We start from the raw sequence: 9445 nt of genomic DNA on the forward strand, positions 1-9445 counted from the left end.
GGGGGGGGGGTGGGAGGGGGGCGGTAAGAGGCCTTGATAATGGATAGGGGGGTGCTGGCCCAAAAAAGGTTGAGAAACACTCGTTTAAACCCAACAGGATGTCAGCCATTTTCTCTTTTTTACACACGTTGTATCTGCGCAAATTCCTCCTACAGCTTTTGACATAAAGACTTCAGAATCACTGAGCACAGTCTTGAGGCATTGAAAATCAAAACTTATCAAACGTGTTTTGCTACGTCAAAGCGTGTAGGTGTGGCCAAGCCTCAAAATCTGTCCATTCGCCATGAAATATCGAGGTGGAATAACTTCCACATACAAGCTCCCAGCTGCATGAGACTTTGTCTGTCATAACAGACCAACACTGATCACATTCATGTGCTCAATTAGAGACGTTACCTTAGCCCCACCCCCTATGAACAGTAAGTAGCCTGCTGTCCTGCTGGTCTTTTTTCCTTTTTACTTTTATGTTTCAAACAAATATAAACCTGTCTGATGACATTCAACAACATGATGCTGTATTCTCTCAACACTGGCTGGTGGCTGGAGCATGTGGGCATGGCAGAATGGCAAATTCTAATCCCTCGCCATTTGCATACGGTTAGCTCTAAATCCCACATGCATTATCCGTTTTGCGTCAAACTGGATATAAGTGACCTTTGTTAACCTCTAAAGAGGCCAATTGGATTACATTGGAATTTGACTCCAGTGCGTCCCGTCCCCTAGATTATTCCAACAGTTGTATCTCCCTGATACCTCATCCGATCTGAACCAGATTTTTTTTTGTGCACCATCAGTGAGCACTGCTAGAGATATTAGTGTTGTTCTTTCATGACACCACTTAAGCCCCGCCCACTCAAAGAAGAAACTTAGGATTACTAGGTGACTCCTGCCGGTTTCTCTCAGTGTATGATATAAGATTGAAACCGTGTCCACCAACTCTTGTTAACCACTCATGACATGTTGAAAAGCCTACAGGAAGTCCTCACCAGTCCTTCACCACAAAAGAGGAAGTGACAATGACTCCTATCTGGAAGGTCGGATTTCTGCCAAAAGTTTTAGACTTGCCATCAGACTCAAACTCATCTGAACTGAAGGCAATTTGGAATATTTGCCAAAAGCTTCACCTAGTGGATGGTGCTGAAATGGCGCGAGAGCAAAGATGAAGGTCGCTAGAGCTCCCGCGGTCGCAAGGCCGGAGCGACGCTGAGCTGCGAGGGCTGGCTAGTGCTTCTTGCAGCTTTAATTGATTTTGAATTGTTCTGTCCAGAGCAGCTTGAATACTAATCCACTCTGTCAGTAGAATCTTGGCTTTATGGATTGCAAAGGTGGAGCATCTTGCTATGGAATAAATTTTAAGCTTTAGGAATACTTAGTTCACCTGAAGAGGATTTATATTTTGTCAAACTGAATAGATCCTTCAAAAGCTTTGAATTAAATGCATTGATAAGAAGCTGAAGTGATATTAAATATAAGCTTTTATCGGTAAAATAAAGATACATTTTATCTTATTTATCCCATATACAGCACTGTTCAAAGGTTTTCATATTTTTCTGTATATTTAGCCATTAAGGAACCAGAATTTACCAAGAGTTCCTCCTCACGTTTTGAAGGTCTTTTAAAGTTTGTCTTTGAATTGCCATCTGACGTTTCACTCACTTCTTCTCAGACCTTGCACCTGAAACTTGAAACTCCATTATGTAACCCTAAACCTCAAACTTGTGTCAGTGAGGACGCATCAGCTCATGGCTGTTTTGTTTGTTTTTCTCAATGTAGAACAGATTTTTGCTTATGCTTACATGATACACTCACACTTTCTTTATGGTAATTACACCATATTGCCAAAAGTATTGACTCACTCATCCCAAATCATCAAATTCAGGTGTTCCAATCATCTCTATGGCCACAGGCAGGGGTGGACTAGCCATAGGGAGGTTCAGGAGGATACCTGAACAGCCAGGTCAGTTCCAGGCCGAACTAACCGGTACATTTTTTTACCCCATAAAATGCTGCTGCGTCCTCGCGCAGCCACCCTTAGCGGCCGCAGGTGGCGCAGTCAAACATCAAATGTGAACGGCCTCTTCTAATTTGAAAAAGAAAGAAAGGAGAGGGGATGAAATTAACAAATTAACTAAATGAACAGAGATTTTTTTCATGGAGGGGCCAAGGTCAGCGTGACTAAAGTCAGCCAGGCCAGTGATTGCATGGGACCGAGCAGCATGGATACAGCAGATTAGCAAGCACTGCCTACATGGATCTGTCATCTAGTGTTGTTGTTCATGAATGATTCATTCAAACAAACGAACTGAACCAAATCACTTTATTCACTAATTTGTTCCTTACTTAGTTCAGTTGAGAAAAAAATGAGAAAGAAATAAGAAAAAAATAAATAAATACACAAAAAACTTAGTTCAGCTGAGTTTAGTGGGAGTGGAACTTCTGCATTCTGTGACTCACTCATAACGTAAATCTAATTGACACAGCGCTGTGTGGGCGGGGAGGGACTGTTGTTGACATCTGAGCGAATGTGACTTGAGATTCATTCACTGTAAGTAAACACTATGTATCACTCAATGAACGAAACACTATCTGACTCTGCCCTGAGTGATTCTAACCATTTCCTCCTCGCAGGGATTTGCTCTCAGGCTTTTGGCAATGGCAAATGTTTATCCAAACTAACTGCTAATGTTGAGTCAAGCTTCATGAAAATAAACGCACACATGCCCCGTTCCCATTATCTTAACAGACTGAGGTACACAAAGTAAAGGAGACAGTAGAAGAGCGAGTGAGACTCCCACTGGGAGTCTCCCAGTGGGACAAGCTGCAGCAGCGTGGGTGGGGGGGGCGTGGGGCTGGGGGTTCCTAGGTCGTAACAATAATAAGCAGAAAAGAAAGAGGACTCTTGTTTACATTTAGTGAACATGCTGCTTGCTGCTGTAGTGTTGTGGCACTCGCTAACTTCAGGTACACAGAGAGAGGAGTCTGTCAGAGAAGGCAGGGGAGGGATTCATTCAGTAAACGTACTTCTGATTCGCGCATGCGCAGAAACAACGTACTGCTGCTGAGGAGTGATTCGTACAGTGAACGAACTGCTGATTCGCGCATGCGCAGAAACAACGTACTGCTGCCAAAAAGTGATTTGTTTGCTTAGTACTGTGCAGGAAGTGGCGCTGTTTATTCGTTTATTGCACAAATAAGCTTAGATTTGGTACTTTGCCTCCAGCTTTAGAAATTGGAAGATTTCACTCAGTCCCAGAGGAGCATCGAAAATGTTCTCTGTGGGATTTAAATGACATTGAAAATGAAATGCATTTCTTATTTTATTGTCCTTTGTATACGACTCTCAGAAATGAATTGTTTGGTAAAGTTCTTGATGTTTGCCCAGATTTTATGAAGATAAACAGTATTTATTTAAATATTATGTTTTTCAGTTAGCTCAGTATGTTTTAAAAGCCTTGCATTTTCAAAAAAGTACGTTTCAGGGTTTCCCCCAGTGTATTATAAGCCTGGCAGGCCGCCAGGCTTTCCCTATCCCACCGCCCGGCAAAGCTCCGCTTATTTATTGTAATATATGTCAATTTTTATACACATTTTTTTTCCCCACTTGCATCAACTTGATGCGTTGATCACTGCGCGAGGGTGCGTGCGCCAACAGTGACGCAATTGCGCTGTCCCCGTCCCTGTGCGAAGTGTCGCGTCGCGTGGTTGTGCACTTCCTAGTTTTTGTAACTTGGTGTGGACCGCGTGCGCTCCATTCAAAATGGATGATTTTGCTGCTCTAGTGGAGCTGGTTCGCCTGTGCCAGCATTTATATGATCCCTCTATGAGAGATCACAAATATATTCAAACGGTTCAAAAATCACGGAAGGAGATTACTGCTGCAGCCGATAAAAAGAAGTGTTTATAGACCACAGAGGGAAGAAATATTAGTCCTATGATGGGCAAATAAATCAATGAAAGTCAAACTGAATGCTTTAAGTTTAAACATCCTCTCTGTATCACAGCCAGAAAATCTACTCTCTTTTTTTTTTTTTTTTAACCGTATTTCCACTGGTTACGTAGCGTACTGCCCCGTCTTTTCGGAGAATACTGCTCCGACGTAAGCATCAAGTATAAACGCCTCCACTGCGTGCGCTGTTCGTGGAGCCCTGCGCGGCACTAATGAGCCCTGAGACGGAGCCACCTTCAGCTACCACTGGAGTTAGCGCGTCATCGGAGCCGCAGCAATAAACATCGAACAAGTGGGTTTAACCAAAAATGGTTAGTTGAGCCAAAATTCAGCAGGTGGTTTTACAAGACCGAATATGGTAAGCATGTTTTGTGCTTAGTGAAATATTATTCTTGTTTATCAGTAAAATGATGCTATTAAATTCAGCATTAGATTTGCTGATCCAACATGCAGCCTGTGCCACAAAAAGCACAGCACAGTACAGCATCTATTTTTCACAGTTCTGTTGTTATTCATTGGCCTTGACGGGAGACGTGTGTTGGTGCTTTGTTTGCACTTTTTCATTTATGTTCATATAATAAATAGCCATATTTTTAACTAAAGCCACCCTCTGAATTTCAGCTCAGCTAACCATTGTGGTCTATAAACACTTCTTTTTATCGGCTGCAGCAGTAATCTCCTTCTATGAGTTTTAAACCGTTTGATTATCTTTGTGATCTCTCCTAGAGGGATCATATAAATGCTGATACAGGCGAACCAGCTTCGCTAGAGCAGCGAAATCGTCCATTTTAAAATGGAGCGCGGCACGCGCAAACTTACAAGAATTGGGAGGTGCACGACCACGCAACGGGGGGCGGGGACAGCAGGGGCGGGGACAGCAGGGGCGGGGACAGCGCGATTGCGTCACTGTTGGCACGCGCACCCTCGCGCGGTGATCAATGCGTCAAGTTGATGCGGGTGGAAAAGTGTATTAAAAAATGACGTATTTTACAATAAACAAGCAGAGCTTAGCCTGGCAGTGGGGTAGGTAAAGCCTGGCGACTCGCCAGGCTTATAATACACTGGGGGAAACCTTGGTTGTATTTGTGTTACAACACTGAATTCTTTGCAAAAATGCTATAAAATTTAAATTTATAATTTTTGCTGTTATTCTTATTAGTAGCTGAAAATGTCATTGTTAGTCGTGGAGTTGATGCAGAGGGACAGGATATTGCCAGTCATCGGAGTAAGGAGGAAGAAGGCACAGATGAGTACGGAGAGGAGAAGAATGAGGAAGAGGAGGAGAGGAAGCAGGAAAAGAAAAAACACCAAAAAAAACAGGTCCAGGTGCAGATCTGACAGATCTGTAAAAAAGTTTTATCCAGAGTGAGTCTTCTGCACTCACCTAAATGATGATATAGACTGCTTTTAAGCATTTTGTTCATGACCACAAATGTGTACAAGGTATAAAATAAGTAAAATGTACATCTTTAATCACAAACCTAAGTGTCCCCAAGACTCACTCTGGATAAAACTATTTTTGCCAGATCTGGCAGGAGAGGGGAAGGATATGTTTGAGGGAAAATTAATGATTTGTATTTTTTATTTGCATCATTGAATACATACACACATACACATTAGTTTAGATTGTTGAAAAAACAGTGTTTTTATACTGCAAATAAAGTATTCATGTTAAAATTATGGTTCCACTTGCATCTGCCGTGCGATCAGATAAAACGCCTCTCCAAACCAAGCTGACGGGCTGAATGTCAACCCCAGCCCGCCCCTGGCCACAGGGGTATAAAACTAAGGCCCTAGACATACAGACTGCTTCTACAAACATTTGTGAAAGAATGGGTCACTCTCAGGAGCTCAGTAATTACAGTGTTGTACCGAGATAGATGCCACCTGTGCAATAAGTCCAGTCGTGAAATTTCCTTGCTACTAAATATTCCACAGTCAACTGTTAGTGGTGTTATAACAAAGTGGAAGCTATTGGGAATGACAGCAATTCGGCCATGATGTGGCAGGTCATGTAAAATCACAGAGAGGGCTCAGCGGATGCTGAGGCACATAGTACACAGAGGTCGCCAACGTTCTGCAGTGTCAATGGCTACAGACCTCAAAATGTGGCCTTCAGATTAGCTCTCGAAAAGTACATAAAGAACTTGATGGAATGTGTTTTCATGGAAGAGTAGCTGCATCCAAGCATTACACCATTAACTTTAATGCAAAGTGTCAGATGCAGTGGTGTAAAGCGCGCCACTAATGGACTCTAGAGCAGTGGAGACGTGTTCTCTGGAGTGACGAATCATGCTTCTCTGTCTGGCAATCTAATTTATGAGTCTGGGTTTGGTGGTTGCCAGGAGAACAGTACTTGTCCAGGGTTTCCTCCAGAAAATAGGCTAAGCCCGGTGGTAGGTGGCTGTTCACCGCCGACCGTGAATTATTAAAAAATGTTTGAAAATATGGCTATTGTTTAACAGTAAAATGATGCTTTTAAATTCAGCATTAGATATGCACAGTACAGTACAGCATCTGTCTGTTTTCATTCATTGGCCTTAATGTGAGAGGTGTGTTGGTGCTTTGTTTGCACTTTTTCATTTATCGTAATTTAATTTATTTGTGAATGTGACTTAAATTAGGATTTAAATTAGGTGCAATCAATTAGTATTTATTTTAACTGTATTTTTGTTTTAAAAAGTATTTCAAACGTTCCTTTTTGTAAAACTAGTCGTTTAAATATTTGGCACAAATATCTTACAATATCACATATTAAATAGCCATATTTTCAACTTTCCTGTCGACTTTAATATTTTTTTTTACTAAATCACGGTCAGCCGGCGAACGGCCACCTACCACCGGACTTAGCCTCTTTTCTGGGGGAAACCCTGCTTACCGTAATCAGTCTTGTAAAGCCACCCGCTGAAGTTCAGCTCAACTAACCATTGTTGGTTAAACTCGCTCGTTATGTTTATTGCTGCGGCTCCAGCCACCTGCTAACTCCAGGTAGCTGAAGGCGGCTCGGCGTCAGGGCTCATTAGAGTCACTTGGGGCTCCGTGAACAGCACCCGGACCTGAGCACGTGGTGGAGGCGTTTATACTTGGCACTTACGTCGGTGCAGTATTCCCTTAAAAAACGGGGGGCAGTACGCTACGTAACCAGTGGAAATACAGTAAAAAGAGAGCAGAGGGTTGAATGGAGCGCGGTGCGCGCGGTCCACACAGAGTTTAAAAAAGTGCACGGCACCTTCACGCAGGGGCGGGGACAACACGATTGCGTCACTGTTGGTGCACGCACCCTGCCCGGTGAGGTAGATAAAGGTAGCAGTTTTGGGGGTGCGGATGGAAAAAAACGTGTAAAAAATGACGTATTTATAATAAATAAGCGGAGCTTAGCCTGGCAGCCAGGCTTATAACATGCTGGGGGAAACCCTGCTTGTCTGACTGCATCGTGCCAAGTGTAAAGTTTGGTGGAGCGAGGATTCAGGAAGAATGGTCAAAAATTCCCATAAACACACTCCTAAACTTTGTGGAAAGCCTTCCGAAAAAGGTTGAAGCTGTTATAGCTGCAAAGAGCAGGCCAACATCATATTAAACCATATGGATTAGGAATGGGATGTCACTCAAGTTCATATGCCTGTAAAGGGAGACAAGCGAATACTTTTGGCAATATTGTTTATATTGTGGCAATGCCAGTTTTCTTTTCATTTCCTCTTCACCGGCTGCTATAACAATGTATGTCTGTGGGTGGGGGGTGACACTTACCTGTTGGGTCAGTCAAAAACTGTTTAAATGTGGCTTTCCTTTCAGCTATAATTTACCTTTGCTAGACATTGCTCTGTTGGTTTGTTACAGTAATCACAATGGATCAACCCCTCTGGTTTTGGCAAAGAGACGCGGAGTCAACAAGGACGCCATCCGACTTCTTGAGGGACTGGAGGAACAAGAAGTAAAGGGATTCAACAGGGGAGCCCACTCCAAGCTGGAGACCATGCAGATGGCTGATAGTGAGAGGTAAATGTGGGACAGTGGAGCAAAGTTTCTGGTACAACAATAAGTTAAAAATAGAGAATGGCTTCATTTGTTTCAACATAAATGTAATCATTTCATACAATGAGACATTGATGTGTACCCGGTATCAACAAGTACTCAAATGTAGGTACTTGTTCTCAGTTTGAAAAACTGATTCTTGTTGGGAATAAAACGTAAACCAACTTTTCTCAGAATTTTTTTCTGGTCTCTTCACTTGATGTGAAAACCTCTGTTGAGCTCCCTGTGATTGTCTCATCTGTGTGTTTTAGTGCGATGGAGAGCCACTCTTTACTGAACCCCAACTTGCAGAGCAGCGAGGGCGTCCTCTCCAGTTTCCGCACCACCTGGCAAGAGTTCGTGGAGGATCTGGGCTTTTGGAGGGTCCTGCTGCTGCTAGTGGTCATCGCCCTCCTCTCCCTCGGCATCGCTTACTACGTTAGCGGTGTGCTGCCTTTCTCCAGCAGCCAGCTGGAGCTGGTTCACTAAGAGAGAGGTGGGAATGAAGAAACAAGAGAGAAAAAGGCTGTAAGATAAATTAAGTTCTGCTTTCTGCTTCGTTAATATCAAACTAAAATGTAGATTTTGTTTATTTGATGCCCAGATCTCATCTCTGCATCATTTATAAGCAAAGATCCAGGAAAAAAAACGTTACAGTAAAAATATAGTTAACCTAAAGTTTGATATGTAGAGGTTATTAACACAAAGACCCAGACTTCATGAGTCACACCGAGAAAATTTGTTTCAATAATCTGTAATATCTCCTGTATAAAACAAGCTACCTTTGAGAACTTGACTCATCTCGTAAATATGATGTTCTTGTTTTTGTTGATGCAGTGTCACCTTCTTTTTCTAACATTTCCTTTGTGCTGTTTTGTTACAAGCTGTATATTGCCAGTGTTTTTAATACTTTATTTTCACTATGTTCTGTTATTTATTATCTTTATTAATTTTTCCTGAAAACTGAATGTTTATTATAATTTCTGAATCCCTGTGCTCTTTATCAAGTTTGCGTTTTTATAAATCTTGTCATTTAAATAACATTTGGAAATGTTTGTTGCAATAAGTGAAAGCTTTGTTGTATTCCAATCAGCTGTGTTGTAGTAAACATCATATATAGCCATCATGTGATTAAAGTGTAGGATTGCTTATACCTTTGTTGTATATTCATTTGATCCTGATGCTCTTTGTTTGAGTGTATTTCTTTTCATCTAAATTAAACATTTGAAGTAAACCTTTAATGTGGAAAATAAATAAACTGAAATATTGTACACTTTTTGTTGCAGGTATTTCGGGAAGTTGTTTTGATTTAATCATAAGGACCACAGTTAAGATGCAAACATTTTTATTGTGAAATAAGAAATAAGACAAATACAGGTGCTGGTCATAAAATTAGAATATCATGAAAAAGTAGATTGATTTCAGTAATTCCATTTAAAAAGTGAAACTTGTATATTATATTCATACATTACATACAAACTCATATAT

General features: G+C 41.6%; 1 protein-coding gene across 4 annotated transcripts in view; it reads left to right on the plus strand.

The window, feature by feature from the left end:
- ankrd46b (ankyrin repeat domain 46b) overlaps positions 1-9198 on the plus strand; it is a 26602-nt gene extending 17404 nt beyond the window's left edge. For all 4 annotated transcript variants that reach the window (XM_025002042.2, XM_017438453.3, XM_037976595.1 and 1 more), the window contains 2 exons: positions 7784-7942; positions 8230-9198. In XM_025002042.2, coding sequence (XP_024857810.1) covers positions 7784-7942; positions 8230-8446 — 376 coding nt within the window. In that variant the 3' untranslated portion in view covers positions 8447-9198. The remainder of the gene's footprint in view (positions 1-7783; positions 7943-8229) is intronic.
- Positions 9199-9445: the final 247 nt, after the last annotated feature.

Source organism: Kryptolebias marmoratus, linkage group LG7, assembly GCF_001649575.2.
Source record: "Kryptolebias marmoratus isolate JLee-2015 linkage group LG7, ASM164957v2, whole genome shotgun sequence".
NCBI classification, from domain to species: Eukaryota; Metazoa; Chordata; class Actinopteri; order Cyprinodontiformes; family Rivulidae; genus Kryptolebias; species Kryptolebias marmoratus.